At 41.9% G+C, this 17320-nt stretch overlaps 1 protein-coding gene across 2 annotated transcripts in view; it reads right to left on the bottom strand.

The window, feature by feature from the left end:
• Nucleotides 1-1568: 1568 nt before the first annotated feature.
• VOPP1 (VOPP1 WW domain binding protein) overlaps nucleotides 1569-17320 on the bottom strand; it is a 62138-nt gene continuing 46386 nt past the window's right edge. For both annotated transcript variants that reach the window (XM_030237308.2, XM_050971474.1), the window contains exons 3-5: nucleotides 6278-6355; nucleotides 4169-4305; nucleotides 1569-1907 (exon numbers count right to left, since the gene is read on the bottom strand). In XM_030237308.2, the coding sequence (XP_030093168.1) occupies nucleotides 1726-1907; nucleotides 4169-4305; nucleotides 6278-6355 (397 nt within the window). In that variant the 3' untranslated portion in view covers nucleotides 1569-1725. The remainder of the gene's footprint in view (nucleotides 1908-4168; nucleotides 4306-6277; nucleotides 6356-17320) is intronic.

Genomic DNA, 17320 nt, shown 5'->3' with positions numbered 1-17320 from the left:
CCAAGTCAGGTATGCAGGAATGAACTCCTCCAGTGCTAGCTCTGCTTCAGATGGCTACTGAATCCACCAGCAGAAAGAGTGGCCCTTACGAGTTTTGCTGTTAGACACTCATATTCACAGAAAAAGAGATGTTTTGCAAATCCAGCTTGACATCTAGAAACAAGTTCTCAGAAGTCACTGGCACAGAACAACAGCACAATAAGGCTTTGGCTCCCTGTGAACACAGGTCTTCAGATGACTCCAAACCACCACAGTGAAACCTCTGTGCCCTGGCTGGCATCACCCAGGAACACTCACCGGGTACCCAAAAGACCACATGGGACTCCTAACCCTCAGCTCTGTTATTTTTTGCAGGTCCTTCAGCAGCAGGAGGCAATGGCATCTTCTTTTTGTCACTGCTCAGTGACATGACTGAATATGCACAAAGGGAGGAGGTCCCATTAGTATGAAGTCATGTTTTAGAGCAACTTCAAATTTTTGCTAGACAGGGATGGGTGTCCTCACAGAGACAAAGGGGCCTTGTGTTTATTTGAAGATGTTCATTTGTGGTCACTCAGAGGATTATCCATGAGCACTCACAAGAAAATACATGAAGAGCTAAGAGATATTGAAAGCTAAACCATCTGAGCACCAGGTCAAAGAATGCTATTAAGAACCTGTCCCAAAAAGTTATTGTTTTTCTGACCTAGAGAGGAGAGCAGATTTACAGATCTATCACCTAAGATGACAGCTTTACTTGGTACTCTTTGTGGCAGCAGTAAGACTATAATGGAAGATACTATTTCTCAGGGACTAAACTCCCACCAATGCCAAAGGGAGTAAACTTGTATCTATGCTCCCATCCCTTCTTACTGTAAATATTTTCCAATTTAGGCAAGAAAAACGTATGTATTACAGTGTTTCTCTCTGTTCTGTCAAGAGGTACAAGTAGCTCTGAGGTTGTAACACCTTCCTCTTGTGCCAGCATTGTCTGTTTCATACAGTCTCAGCGCTGATAAAACAAGGGGAGCCAAGATGCTGATCACACAAAGTTCACATGATGGGCAAGAAACACTCAAATCCCAGTCCTTAACTCTGGATGCATCATTTAAAGTAACAACTCCCTCTTTTCTAGAGCACTTGGCAGAGCCCCTGCCATGACTCAACCAATACTGGTACTCTAGCCACAGTGATTTTATCAGAGCATCTTTCTGGTATACATCAGAACTGAACTGTTAAAGAAAAAAGTGAAAGATGGTAGTCACAATTTCTGGTAAAATCATTGCCCTGCTCCTTCCACCTTTATCTTCTTTGTCTGTTGTTTCCCTTAGCTGAGGGCATTTTTGCTGAGGGGTCTTAGGAGGCTGCACATCACTCTGGGGTCACAAGGACTTCTATCAGTAACCTGCCACGACGCAATTAAAACCTTGATTGAAACAAATAATAAATAAAGAGAAAGACATACAGTTTTAAATATAGGTTTCCATTAAAAGCATTACAAAGACAACTTCTCTCATTTTGAAGAAAAAGAAAAAATCCACTTCTACTAAAAAAAAAAAAAAAAAAAAGAAAAAAAATTTTAAAAATCACCCTTTTGCAAGTAACTTTAATGAGGAAAGGTGCAGGGAAGGGAAGGAGAGAGGACTTGGAGAATTAGCAAGTGTTCAAAAGGGCAGGTGCCCTCCATCTTGGTCATTTTGCAATTGCACCTTCTTCTCACACAGTCAGGTCAGAGAGCCAGAGTCCTCATGTGGAGGATTTCACCACCTGCTCATATGGGGGAGGTGGTGTGTTGCAATAGGAAGGTGGGGGTGGGTAAACCGGGTTTCCTTGTGGGGAATTGGGCTGGACGTGGAAAGCCATAGCCATGGGATTCATCACAGGTCCACCTGGATCTGTGTAATACGGCACTCCAGGTTGTTGTGACCCTGAAAGAAAGAAAAGGAGAGAAAAGGTATCAGCAACAGCAGAGGCATCAGGTTGTGCTCTCCCAGAGCCTGTGCTCTGCATACTCAGACAAGGATTTTCAAAGTGTTTATCAGGGCAAAGACAAGGAGTCTTTCTCCCTTCCAGAAAAAAAGCAGGCTGGCAGGACTGCATTCACCTCTTCAGATACTACCAAAAAGTTTCAGTTTTGCATCCAATAGAAATCACTTAGTGAAGCAACGGGCACCACTGCCCCAAGCAACTACCATTTCAAAGGGAAAACAGTGAGCCCTGTTCAGCTGCTCTGACTGAAAAGCTTTTCTGTCTGCAGAGAGGAGAGGTGTGGGATCCCAGATGGACAAAGGAGTCTCTACTGTGGCCCTGACTCAGGTGTCAAGTCTTACAAAAGGACTTCAGAGACTATTTTGTGGTGTCCTGGATCTGCTGATAAGCCAGAGGGAAGCTCAGATGGATAATTTCCCTCCCACAGTTTAGAAGTGAACCTGCATGAAACAAAGAGCCAAGCTGCAGTCAGTTACTGCTGGCAGGCACAATGGGACAGGATTGCTTTGCATAGATCAATTTAGGAAATGACGTCGGAGCCTGCAGGGACAAGGAAAGGAAATATATGGACAAACACAAAATTCCTTGGCTGTGACACATGAGGAGTAACATAGATTGCTGCCATAAGAACAAAGCTGGTGTGTAACCCTCCTCAGATATCACAGTGGGTGGTGGAAGATGACTTAATGCAACAGAAGTCACAGACTATCTCAAGATCTAAGTTAGCTTTTTGGTTTTTTCTTCCTCTCTGTCTTTAAATAAAGATGGACTGGGAAAAAAAAGTCATGGCTGAGAAACAGGTTTTCTTCTTTTGGTGCCAGTCTGTGTTTCCTATAATGACACAGCTTCTAAGAGATCTTCCCCTTCCATTCTCCCAGTCAGGCTCCCAGAAGAGCACTCCCAGCAGATGCTGCTGGAATGGCAGAAGATGCTGCTGCTATCTCTGCAGGGAAGGAAGGAGACAGGCAACGAGACACATTTTGAGGGCTCCACCTCAACACTGAATTGGCTACTGGTACCAAACCCAGAAGACTAATTACTGAAAAATGGGAACTTGCTTGACTATTAATTCTCATTGCTTTTACTGTTAAATATTTCTAGAACAGTGGAAAAACTAAAAATAAAAAATAAAATAAATTGTGGGGTTAGCTCAGAGCCCAAAGCTTTCAAGTAACAGTAGTAACAGTCTGGAAGCAGGTGGCATAATCAGGTCATCAAAGAGCTTGTGCTTTTTTTTATATTTGCCCACAATTATTGTTCCATGAAGCACCATGAAAGAGTAAAGCTGTGCTCTAAATTTAAATCTGGTGTTTATCAATTCATCCAAGACATTCCCTGTTCACAATAGCAGCTCCAGGCTATTTTTCAGGCTTAAAAATATTAGTCTAGTTGGACTGGCTCTCCCCCAGCTGCAAGATACTCTGTTCAGTTAAAGAGAAAAACAGATGCAGAATGGGAGCCCTAAAAAACTTAGAATTGAAACAAAGTGTCAGTTTGTGTCTGCAACACCTTTTTAACCATTTAGGCCTAGGAGTGTTCCCAATCAGAACTAGCTACCAGAAAGGAAGAAATTACAAACTTAGAAAGCAACTTTGCCAGAGGAGCCCTCACTAGGTAGGTCCTCCTGATGCTCACAGTAATTATTTATAGAGAGACAGCAATCAGACCAACAAGGGGAAAAAGACCCCTCTGGCACAGAAAGACTGCAGGACAGAACACTGAAGGCAAATCAAAAAAACCTGCAAGATGGCCAGATTGTGGAAGAAAATACCAGGCTTTCCTTCAGCTCTGCCAGACGTTATCAATTGTATTTAAAACTCTTTCTTCCTGTGACTGTTGAATTTGGACACCTATCATCCCTTTGCAGTCTACACTGCAAAGGGAGAGCTTGCTAGTCCCCTTCCACACATGGACACACACCTGTAAAGGTATTAGGAACTGAAAGAGAACTGAAACTTCTGTCATCCCTCATCCCCTATGTTTCAAAACCCCTTCTGTACACTGCAGCTGAATTTTGCTGCTGGAAAGGCTGAGGACATCACTCACTGCAGGAGGTGGGTGCACGTTTGAGTGCAGTGCAATCCCTTGTACAAATTGCACAGTGTCCAAAAACCGGTGAAACAAAAGCTCAAAACCCCCCCTTTTTAATGTCTTGGCCAAAGTAAGGAACCAGTGAAACTTGTTATGAGCAGTCTCTGACCTGATGCAGTGTTGACTGGTTGTCTGGTGTAAGACACATTAAAAGTAGGTTCTTCTACTAATGGAGGAGGGTACATCCGCCTTCGGATAAAGAAACCAGCTCCACAACAGAACAAAACTCCCATCATCAATAGGAACCTAGGCAAAAAGAAGAAGGAAGTCAAAACCTGCACATTCAGGCAGCACTTAAATCCAGACTCTTCACTGAGAATACATCAGCCTAAAACAGGATTTCTCAAGCAGGTTGCCACTTGAGAGCAGGGCTGTCATTTGGGATAGCACTCAGGGAGCACTTATGGATGTATTATGGATATCTTCAGTGATTAGTACTATTGTCAGTGTTCTCTGGCATGTAACCCAAAAGTAAAACACACCTGAACTTTTCAAAAGTTTCCAGGTCTGTATGGTTTCAAACTGCACCTCTTGGATGCAGGCCCCAGGCTTACAGCATCTAGGCTGCTCAGGATGTTTGTGGAGGACAGAGAGGAATACTATTCTGCATTTGCCATTAAAAGAACAATCTTAGATATTCTTAAATGAAGTCAACATTTTAATTTCATCTCCCATGGGAAATGAAGTGCTACTGAGCTGGCACTTAAGCTCAAGCCAGAAGACTGAAGCATTCAGTGCTGATGGCGACAAATTGTGCTTTGTGCTTCCTACATGGGAAATTACATTCTCCATTAAAAAAAGACATTATTTAGCCACCATTCTCCTTCTCTCAGCTTTTCCAGTGTAATTAAACCATCCTCATCATTTCCTTGCCCTGGTGCAGTAGAAACAGGAACATGCAGCAAGGGCACACAGATTTTGGTCTTTAGACAGCGGCTTTCACTGTGTTTCCTTGATCAGTTACCAGACACTCCAGTGACTCATAAAAGCTCTTGTAAATTGGAATGGTTCTTCTGCCTGTAATTGCCATCTTGGTTCATGGCCTTTTACTGGAAGACAATGACAACTGTGCTTTTTTGGAAGGCAAGGAAGTTGGCCAGAGGCAAGCCTGCACACCGTGCTTATCTCTGGAAAATTCCCAGGTGGCTGAGAGGAAGATTGTGGCACAGAATGGCAGCAAGAGTTGCTTCATGCAAAGGCTCAAACTCTGTTCTTGTTTCTACATCAGAAATGAGAGCAGAAGGAGGTTCTTTTTCCCTGAGCCAATATTTATACGTTTCCCTTTGGCAGTGCTCCTGCAAAGGATTTTTTTCTGAACAGAAAAACAGAGATTTACGACGTCACCCCAGGGATTGAGGTAGAGAGCTCTTCACTTATATCAGTACAGATTGTGCACTGAAATCCCACAGTCAGCTTTGTAAATCTCTGTATTATAGTATACATCAGGCTTCTGTTTCTCACTGTTTATTTGTTTCAGTTCTGAAGGCTTTTTTAAAAATCAATCTTCAAATTCCACATTAAAGTGCCTGAAAAAAGGCTTTGTAGGGAGTCTTTCCTTTCTCTCAACTGTAATGAAAAGGTTTTATTCAGGTGCTTTCTTAAATTCCACTCCAAAAGGAATTTACCTTAATTTTTCATTATGCATATAACAGTGATTAGTTTAAGCTTTATCCAGATTACTGAGCTGCTGGTTTCACAAACTCAATCTTTCTGCCTTCTTTTCCTTTACTGTCATCTCCAGCAAAATCCTTATAGTCATAAATGTACTTCTCTTCCTTTTTAATTGAAGCCTCAATTCAGCTGGCAGGAATATATTAAATCCTGCCTAAAAGCACAATCCGGCTTACAGGATCCAGTTTTAAAACTGAGTGCCCAAAAAAAAACCAGGAAGAATGTTGCTGTTTGGTAGCAGCTGGGACAGGGATAAAGAATTCAGCAATTCTGGATAACAGTGGAACCGCTGCTTGTACAAAGCAGCAGGATGCAGAAGCAGGAAAGGTCAGCCTGACATGATTTACCTCCTTTTTCAGTGTTTTCTTACTACATCAGGAGAATTTTATAAGAAATAAACAAAATCTGTGCATTTCTATGTACACACATACCTTCCTACATACTTGCACCTACTGTACTTTAAAATACCAGGGCTGGCAATATCCTGATTTAAGTCTGACCAACAAGATGAGGACAAAGACAAAATTCCCAAATGCCCTGCACCTACCAAAAATACCATAGTCGCTGGATAGAGAGAGCTCTTACACAGCATCTTGAGCCACAGCAATCCTCATAGGAGCGACATCTGCAGAGAAATAAAGAGACAGGGCTGTTGAGTGGCTGCCACTCAGATTAAAACGGCATCCCTAACCCTGACACCACTCACACCCCCAACCAAAGAATTATTTTAAGAACAGACTACCCTTGGCTGGATAAAGCTGCCAATTATATGCACAGCACAGCTCTATCCCTATTCAGGAACTTCTCCCATGTTATTGAAACAAACTCCCTATATACTTCATCTCAAACCACCTCTAAAAGACTGAATATGGTGTTCAATTCTATTTAAAAAAAGGACAAGTTATAAAGCAAAGCAGTATCACTGTGTTTTCACAGTAAATGAGTACTGCAGATCCCCAACAAATGTTTGGAGTTTTATTCACAGGAACAGACAAGAACTGCCAGATCACCCATTCTTTGAAATCAGCACCTTCCAAGCAGAGAAACCACCGAGTGCAGATAAAACTCCAATTGTACCATTATTTGCAAATTTTATGCCCTTTTTTCTTCTCAGAAGTTGAACTGGACTGCAACTGCCAGAAAGTCCCATTATTAAAGCAGCCTTTCCTCTAAAAAAACCCCACACTCTTCAAATTAATAATTCACATGCACAGAACATTTTCAAAGGTATTACATCCCCAGTCATTGTGAGCACGAGGTACCACTTCACAAATAGCAAGCACATACATTAAGGGCAACCTCTGAACAATTCCTGTGGTAACTCCTATTTCCACACCAATGAAACCTACTTAGCAGGGAAAAGGACCAAGGTAACACAGAATCCATGATATGTTACAGACTTGAATGAAAATAAGCATATAGCAATAACATTACCATATCCACATACAAAAAGAAAAGAGGAGGTGACCACAACTGGACTGATCTTTTTAAGGGTGTTCACATCTGTGTGCAAAATGCACATATTTATTTAAGCATCTGATCTTGGACAGTTTGCTCAACTGCATGACTGTGCTCCCACATTTGTATGCAAGCTAAAACCATCTCCATTGAATAACTGTACAGACAATTACACATTTACATGCTCAATTAACAAGGCTTCACTCAGAAAATACATTGTCACAGAGGCTTCAGCCTGGGCCCAGAGGAGGATGCTCCATGGATACATAATCAGTTGCTTTGCAAGTGAAAACAGTTACATGCTCTTCTGATGACAAATAAGTAGGATTTATTCCGGCAAGCCAGAGGATCTGACATGATCATCATGGCAAGGTTCATTAAGAGACTCAGGCAACCAGTTTGAGACTCAGGCACCCAGTTTGAGACTCAGGCACCCAGTTTGAGACTCAGGCCAAGGAAATGCTCATGCCAAAAGAGAAAACATCCACTTTGCTGCCATTGAACATCAAAGTGACCCATCTGCATTTTTTCTTCTTAAAAGCTTCCCAACACCCTGAGAACTGCTCATCCTCAAAGCTACCAAACCTCACATAACTACTAACAAGACTTGGCAAGTCAGCATTAACTTCAGTCCCCTTGGGACCAAGAAATTAGGTATTCCTCCATGTTTCCACAGTGGTTCAACCCAAAAAGAGCTTTCAAGACATATGTTGAAGTCAAGGACAAATTCAGGTTCCTTACAAAATGGGCTGGGAGCTGCTGTCTTCTCGTACACCAGTGCTCATGGCATCCCTTTGCTCTTCATCCATGGTGATGGGTACTTGCCCCCTTGGCTGATGCTGCACAACAAGGATTTTGTTGGGCCAGAAAAGCAGAGAAGCAACTGAGCCCATAAATCTAGAAACCCTTCTTGAGTCCATTAGGACAAAAATAAAAAGAAGTATTTTAGGAATGTGAGCAGTTTTTATCTCTGCCTCCACACACTGGCTCTGTCGGTCCAGGCACCTACATCTGACCACACACAGGATGGGGAGTGGAGGCACCATTTCCCAGAGCCCCAAGAGCTTCACCTGTAATAGAACTTAAACAGAGAGGTCACAGAGACTGCACACACACCTCCCCCATGGCCACCCTTGCCTTGCTTATTTTGCACCTGCTTTCTCCAGGGCCAGAAAAGATGGGAAATAGCTATTTTAAAATACACAATTATGGTCATTCAAACCACCAAAATTAAAGGACCATCTCTAGAGGAATTTAGTACTTCAATCTGTTTTTTATCTTTAAGTCATCCAGGTTACGTGTCAGCACCATTTTTAAAGTCTCAAAGGCTTAACTTTTATTCCTGCAAAGGAAGGCTAAAGCACCAGCTGGAAGGCAGAAAGGCTACACTGCTGAATATTTATGAAGCTCCTGAGACCACTGACTGACAAACAAACAGGCCATCAAGAGAAGTTTCAGGTGACTGAACTTTCAAATTGTTGAAAACAATAATGCAAAGGACGGAGGAGTCTGATCGTGGCTCCAATTCCTGGCAGCCAGTAACTTTTCTTGCTGTAAAAGCCAGTAAGCTCAGCCAGCTCATCCCAGGCTGACCACTGCATTAGCTGGGTGGATCAGTGAAAGGAAACCAGTACCACAACCCTCACAACTCTTTGAGATCTGACACTGGTAACCTTGTCACTTTTTACCCCTAAAACCAAACAGGTGCTTTATTCTGTGTGCCTGTGAGAATGGACACATGTATCCATATGTAGGAGCATGGAATCAAGGCTGGAAGCAAGGATGATGCCAACCTGCTGTCTGTACTCCCCACCACTTGACAGCAGCACCAAAAAGGACTGGAAGAGTGAATATTCCATTTGCTGATACTGCTATCAGGCTACAGCAAAAGCTCTCTTGATCTCTTGTTCTTGATTCTATGCACTGTGGAAAAACAACACAACTCCTGACAATATTCATCCCAATTACATGACAATTAACTTACTTACAAAAGCCATATTTATTAGCTGGCAAAAGTCAACAACAAAATCAGCTTATTAATGCTGAGTAACATGCAAGCTTAAGTATAATCAGTCTTTGATGTACTATCTCTCACTGCCTGATGGCAAATCACAGCAGAATTATGATCCGGGTTCATTAAAAAAAACATTATTAAGCACATGCACATATATTTATTGAATGGTATGCATTTTCTTTAAATTGAACCCATACTTTGGCTTTGTTTACAAGGAAGGACCAGTGTGCCTAATGCCAGTTGAAGCAGAAAGACGCTTACTAATAATCAGAAGTGGACTGAACCCATCTCCAGAAGACATTTCTAAAGTCAATTTCCCTCTTTCACAGATCAATGATGATCCCAAGAACAGCATTTCCCTGGGGTAATGTTCATTTCATTGATCAAAAGTTAACCTATGACACAGGATAAGCCATAATTAGTTGCTTTGCTAATCTGCAACTTCACCAAGAATTCAGTCTCTCTTTCAAAGACTGTGTGCAATGGGATTTATGATTTAGAGGGTACATATTTCCATTCAGTGGAATAAAAGGACTGTATGTGCATGCCCAATGTCTTGAACTGCTGGCACACCAAGGAACTGCTGTGTCACAGATCAAAGTTACACAGTATGTCAGGTCACAGGGATACATTTTTTCTCTGGGTTTACACTTAATTGTGGCACTGAACTTCCTTCCTTTATGGACAAGCAAAGCATAGTTTCTCATAAAGACATATGGTATCACCCAGACCTTACAAACCAACTCTTTATTTGCATGTGTTCTGTGGATAATAGCTGCTCAATGATATGGTCCAACAGCTCTTCTCAAATTATACCTGCATCTACACAGCTGAACAATTCCCTTCCTAGTGGAGCTGCTGCAGCAAACAGCTGCATTCCCTACCACCACCATCACATCTTTGAAAGGGAAGCTGTAGTATTCTTAGGCTTTTTCTCTAGATGTTTTGCATCATATGGGCCAAAACCTGATTTAGCATTTAAGATTTTTGATTAGTAATATACTCTGGAAGAGTGAAAACAAAACATAAATTGTCAATCCACATGTAGAGGCAGAAACCCTACTGCAGACACAGAGACAGAGGATGAGCGGGTGAAATAAAACCACAGCTCCCCATCAACAACAAAATACAGTGAACTCATCTCTAACCTCATCTTGTTCTGAAGACAAGCCTGACATGAATTCCAAAGATTGCATACCAGTCATAGGTTAAATGATTGCTGCTCATATCTGTAAATTCTAAGATACAAATTGGAATTCATTGAACTGCCAGTGCTTCACAAGAAGCACTGGCAGTTTTGGAGTGGAGGGCAAGAACTGAAGGCATTCAGGGAATGGTGTAAATGAAAATACAGCAGTAGACCAAAGCTAAGAACACAAAGGAAACATTTTGGGGGTTGGTAGTAACATTAGATGAAGGTATGGAAGTGCCAGATGCAGCCCTAATATTGGCACAGGCAAAAGACCCGAAGGAGTCTTCATAAGAACTGCAAGGGATGAACTGCTGAGGCTGGCTCATCTCCAGGCAAATTCAATGCTGAGCTTTTGAAGTCAGAAGGTTCAGGTCTGCTCCCATGGAACAGATGACAGCTGAAGTGTGCACACACATTTACTTGTTCTAGAACAAAGGAAGTTTTAAAAATAAAATAATCTAATCTGCTTGCAACTCAGCTGCCAGGAACAGAGGAAAAACAAATAAAGCTTGGAACAAAAAGAAAAAGCAGGCAATCACCACAAAGTGACTAGCAGAAACAATTCTAATGAAGCTCTGAGTCATGGCTGTGCTATCAATGAGGACTGATGACACTGAGGTACACTGCCACAAGACTTAGACCTGACAGACAAAAAATGGAGAAGTTCAACTGAAGGTGCACCATGTAATTGAGAAAGAGATCTTTTTCTACCAAGTTTACTGAAACTTTTATTCATTTCAGACATTTCGTAAGTGCATTTCTATCTTTCCATAAAAAGCAGCCTTCAAAGCAAACCCATTGCCTGTACTGCTGCCTAAGGGAAGACACAGACTATTGGCTGCAGACATAGGGAAGACCACCACACAAGAGAGGGGTTATGCCAAGGAATCTACGCTATATCTATGCACTAATGCTACAAGTACAGAGCATGGGAATTGAAACAGAGAGTCCAACTCTGCGCTCAGGAGTCCCACCTAAGCATCTCTTACTGAGTCCCAAAGTGGTTTAAGCTCCCTGCAGAAAGATGCTGCAACACAAAGGCCACATCCTTCCACTGGATGCCTTCCATCCTTCCATCCTTCACTAAAGTGCTTGAGGAGCACTAAGACAGACAAGGTCTTTGGCTCTAGGGAACATCTGCATTCCAGCCTTGGTCTTAGGGTCATTTGTGTCTCCTTGGCCTAATTTTCAGCAGACACGATTCCACCGGCCTGTAACCTGCAGTTACAGGTTCTCAGCACCCAAAAGCATTTATCTTCTTATAAATAGAAAAGGTGATCTCTCAGCATATGCAATAACAGTGCCTTGTCAAACAGAGGTCTGAAAAGTATGAATAGATAAGTTTATTATAATAAATACAGCTGCTTCATAGATGAATGGAGCTGTGACCTCAGTGCACATCTGTACTTAAGAGAAAAATCACTGCTACTGGTACTAAAGAAAGCACTAGAGAGAGTTATCCAGGTACTTGGTAAATCACACAGCCCTTACGTAAGAAAATGTAAGCCAAAACAAAGAAAAAGGGCTGTCAGGTAATTTTTTTCTAAGAGTAGTAACAACTGAGACAGAACAGTATTTGCTCAGATTAGAGTCCTGTCTGCTTTGACACAACTAAAATATCCTATAAGACAAAATACTTGGCTCCTGTCCTTCACACAGACGTGAAAACCAAGAGCAGACAACAGCTGAGAAAGAGCTTTTTTCTCAGTTACTCCTTAGGTGAAGAGCCTATAAATACCATCTCTGTGCAAGAACTCAGCAGAATACAGTCAATCCTCCCCCACTTCAGATGGGATGAGAAGTATTTGCTCCTCTCAAACCAATCCTTCTCACAATCTTCTGCTACCCAAAGGTTCACCATAACCCCAGCCATCTCTTTCCAGATCCCAAGAAGAAAGCCACCCTGCAGAGGAACTCTCTTTGTTGTCTGTAAAGTACCACTACATGGCTTTCTGGCCAACACATATCCATCTGGAAATTTTCTTTGCTCTCCTTGTGGCACAACCTAGCAAGAATTGCAGTGGCTTGGGGTTTGGCAGTACATGGAGCCTTAAAGAGCCATTTTTCAACACAGGCTGCAGGCTTTTCTTTCACAGAATGAAGCAGAGAAACAGCATTGCTTAAGGCTCTGACAAAAGTAAGCCACAGATAATGTGTAAGACAAGTTTAAATTTTCTGGAGGTGGAATTGTAAATTTCTTGTATCAACAGGAACGAGGAATTCTAGTTAATCCTCAGGCCCCTTATTAAACAGATGATTAGCTCTTCGTATCTCAAGCTGCTCCCAGTGGGCAGGCAGTCCTACTGCATCTCATCCCTGCTTTGGGAAAGCATGAATCTGCTGGCAGGGGGCGATGGGTATCCAGGAATTTGCTGTCTGTCTCAATTTAAGATACTAAAGCATTGTAAACTTTTTTTCCTGCACCAAGCCACTGCATGATCAAATGCAGAGAAGGACTGGGTAGAAATGGCCAGCTGTTAAGTGCCATCAAGTCTTTCAAAACTTTAATTCAGGGTCTCCCAACTTAGAAAGGGTTAGAACTTCAAGATTACTGAGGCGTCAGATGCACTCTGACACTGTCCACTGAAGCTCAAACCAGGTGCAACCTTTCTTTTCCCACTGACAGGAAGCCAGAAGAAACTGATCCTCAGTCTCTCATTAGGGTTCTTGCCTGGGACATGGAAGAATTAAGACCTGATGGGTATTTTAAATCAAACACCTTCCATAGGAAAAAGTGAGGCTCACTCACAGTAAGTCACAACTGTGGTTATCCCATCCTCTGGAAATGAGAAAGGGATGGGACCGGGTTCTCTGCACCACCTCAGCCAGGGGAGGGTCTGGTCTCAGAGCAGTACCCCATTAGAGGACAGAGGATGCCCTCTTTTCCTCTTTCCTCACCTTCTCAGAATTAGCTGCCTATACCTGGTCAGCCTCCAACTCCAAAATCATCCTTTAAATCCGAAACTAGGTCCATCACCTGTTTGATGGCTTGTGAAGGTTGATATACTAAACCCCTCTCCAGGACCTACTCCTAGCAAGTTTACCTGGGTGTTAATTTAGCAGCCTAATTCACCCCAGATTGTTTAAGACAATTGATCCATTGAAGGAAATTCCAAGTTTGTGGCAAGGCACCTACCTGCTGGATAACTCTAGTCTCTTACTTGGAGCAAGGAGTAAGCCCCTTCAGGGGCACTGACTTTTGAAGCTTTGACTTTTTGCATTGCTTTTTAAGGCTGCAGAGGACTGAGCAATGGTGGTGGGGTTCTGTTGCCTTTTACTCAGGTGGTCTGATGATTCCTGCTGTCTTCCTTCTCGACACAAACCATGCCCTCACTTTCTTGCAATGAACTACATCTGCAAACAGGCCCTTCCTGGGGCTGCTCACTGCAAAAGTGAGCCCTGGAGTGAATCCAGGTCCCTGTGTCTGAACAGTGCCAGCTATTCAAGGGGCCTGCAAGCATGCAAAACTATTACATGGCCTCCCCTCTCCCTCCTCCCTGGTGGCTCCAAATCAAATGGAGGGATAAATCAGCAGCTATATTACTTCCCTAAGCACACACCTGCTGACACTTCATGCAGCTGTAATTGCAGTGGAAAGCTAAGTGTACCATCAGGAAAGCCAACTTAATTAACAGCAGTAAACACAACAGGATGTGGAGCACAGACAACAGCCACCATCATGCAACACAGCCAGTGTCTGGTTTGGGGTGGTTTCCCAGCCTCTTGGACACACATTGATGGAAGAAGTGCCCTCTGAGCTATCTGAGTAACAGCAAGAGAAAAATACCTTTTTAATGTTTTCACCTGAGACATTTTGCAGGTTCTTGATAATGTACAGAATTATTATGGACTGATCACAAAGAATAAAAGGACTCACATTCAAAACCCAGATGAGTATGGCTGTGTGATAAATACTACAAAACTTAATCAGTAAAGTAAGAGAAGCATGTGAAAATGCACAACAAAATTATTTCAAAACCCATGAAAAACCACAAATTTAATATATTCCTCATTCTTCTCTACAATAAGAAAAATAAATTACTCTTCCCATGCAGGGTAGGAACATGTCTTAAACATGAAGAATAATAGCAAACATTTATCTTTTAGGTGCCCATTAGTGTTCTTTTACTAATTCTAAATGAAAAATTAAACAGATTTCATCAACACAAATGTGTACATGTGCAGTTGTCTGCTGTATGCAGTAAACTGGTTTCTATGGCCAAAATATACTAGCCTAAACATATAGCACTTCCACCTGCTTTCAAATTAATCCAGGTCCTGCTTTGGATACAAATAGAAGACAATAAGAGATGCCAGTCCTCCCTGTTCTGTTCTTCACATAATTACCAACAGCAATGGTTAACACTTCCTTCCAGAGAAAATGTTCCTGTTTCTTTCTGGAGGTCTTTCATCTAGTAGCATACCTTTGAGAAGTCAAGACCTACCGAAGACAAGGAACCCAGGGCAGAACTCAGATGTAAAAGTCAGTATTTAGGAGGTAGAAGAGGATACAGGCTATCAAGGAGGCATTTAGAAATCATCACAAATACAAGTAGGTGTGATGTTAAAAAAGCCAAACCTCACCTACAACTAGTAGTTGGAAAGGACACCAAGAAGAGCTTCCACCACTACACTGGCAGTGGAAGCCATCTGGGGACAAAACAGAGAGTGGGAGATGTCATTTACCCCAGCTTCAGCACGGCTTTCCACACTGTCTCCCTCAACATTCTCATAACCAAGTGCACACCTTACAGCCTGGACAAGCAGGCAGCTAATGTGTTAAAAAAACCCCAAACAAACAGAAACACCATGGTGAGGTTCAGAGGGCAGCAGATGATGGGTGCCCCTCCCTATGGGTGAGTCCTTCACTGACCCAGTGGCACCAGCCCTGGCATTTCTATTGCTGTGGACACATGCCCCCTGCTCATACTCAAAAACATTCCAGCTGTTTTACAGATATGCCATGAAGCCTGGCAAGGAGAGGATTAGAAACATGCATCTGGAATTTATCACCTCATTAAAAGCCCCAGAATGATGGTAGCTAACAACTGAAGGAAAAATAAACAGAAAAGACCTATGGGATTGATCAGTCATACTAGGAAATACACTTGACTCTGCACATTCACAATCATTCCAATCAAACTACTACTCATCAGCAAAACATAAGGCAGCCTTCCCTCTCCTATTCACGCCCAACTTAGAAATGGAAAAACAACTGGAGTATCTTAAGTGCTGTTCCATCTGCCTACAGGGAAGGTGGTTTTGCAATCTAATGCATTCTCTATGTTACTATTCACGTCATTGCCATGGAAGAAAAGTACCTTGACTGTTTCTTCTGCCAACCATCAGCAAATCTGAGATAAGGCTGAGCTGGCTTACTTAAGTGAGAGTGGGATAAGGATACTTGCAGAGCATCAGTCAAGTCTCTTGAGACACCTTTAAATTCTGAATCACTTTCTGTGCATCCACACAAGGAGACATATGATCTAATTCTTTAAGCAAACTCAGGAACAACTTGGCTCCCTGCTTTTCCAAAGGATAAGAATTAGACTCCAATGACTTATTCCTTTCTCTGCTTTATATTTGCTTACTTATTTTTCTAAGTGATATTAAAAAAACATTTTGCTGTAGTAGTAGAAACGTATCTGACAACAGCCTCTGGTGACTCAGGCGACAAGGACATGGAGAAACAGTTGGCTGGGTTAGGGAAATAAGTTAAGAGCAGCCTTAGAAATTGTCTGTATTTCTGTATTAAGGACAGAAGACCAGCATATGTCTTTCAAATTCTTGGTAAACTTTCCATGTTCACTTCTGGTCTGAAATAAGCTGTACCTTACTCCCACCGGAGAGGGAAAAGACTTTGGAAAATTATCAATTTCTCAGTCTAGCTTGAAGAAATGGAATTACATTTGGAAGAAACATGCTTGAATTAAACTAAAGCTTACTGATGATATATGAAGAATAGAATAATTATTTTCATTGGAAAAATATTTTTAAAAAATACTAATACCATTAAATATTTGAACAGAAAGATGTATCATTAGTTCTGGAACTGTGATCTTCAACCTTTGCCCTAGCTATTAAGATGGAAAGCATAAAAGACAAGTTTAAAGAAAGCTTTGAACAATATCTCTAACATATTTTTCTTTTTAAAATTATTATACTGGAAGGCAGATTGAACAAAAAAAAAAAAAAAAACACTAAAAAAACTTAAGCTCCAAAAGAGGAACTGTCATATAATTGCAAGTTTTACCCACCCAAATCTAGGTGAATTTCCTGAACACTTCTTTTGGAACACTGTTCCTCTGGCTTAGCAGACACATTCTTATCTGTCTTTGGATGGCTGAAGTAGAGCCTTTACAGGAAAGATTAACTCAGCTATCTTGCCTTTAAACTTCTGAGAAAAGCAAACCACCACTTGATATGACAGTCCACCAGACTTCTACTACTCTGGGTAATTTAAAGAGAGGCAGGCACCCTCTAGGAGGATGTGCCTACCCAGCAGTGATAAGGTGTGAAGATGGGCCAGTTCAGGGATACCTCGGTCCCAGCGTGCCACACTGCACTTGTGAATAGACACAGCACTTGGCATTTCTGAGCTGACATGCCAACCTTTTCGTTATAATACCAACTGTCTCCGTTGGAGATGTGACACAGTGCCAGCATGGGACTGAAATCACAGGAAAATCATTAAAAAGGATTGCATTGCTGGGTTTTGGAAGTTTCCAAAGATAGTCTAGAGACGAACGGAGAGACTACATATATTAACTGGGGAGAAAAAAGTTTGTTCACAAAATCAGTGATAGAAACAAATGGAATCTACTGCAAACTCCTTTAAATATAAATCTAAATATATCTGCTTCGTATGGACTGCTGCTACAGAAATGGTAAGATAAAATAAAACCCATTTCACTACAGCACATCCC

This window comes from Serinus canaria, chromosome 2, assembly GCF_022539315.1.
Source record: "Serinus canaria isolate serCan28SL12 chromosome 2, serCan2020, whole genome shotgun sequence".
NCBI classification, from domain to species: Eukaryota; Metazoa; Chordata; class Aves; order Passeriformes; family Fringillidae; genus Serinus; species Serinus canaria.
The sequence above is the reverse complement of the archived record's forward strand: the minus strand, read 5'-3'. Positions and strand labels throughout refer to the sequence as shown.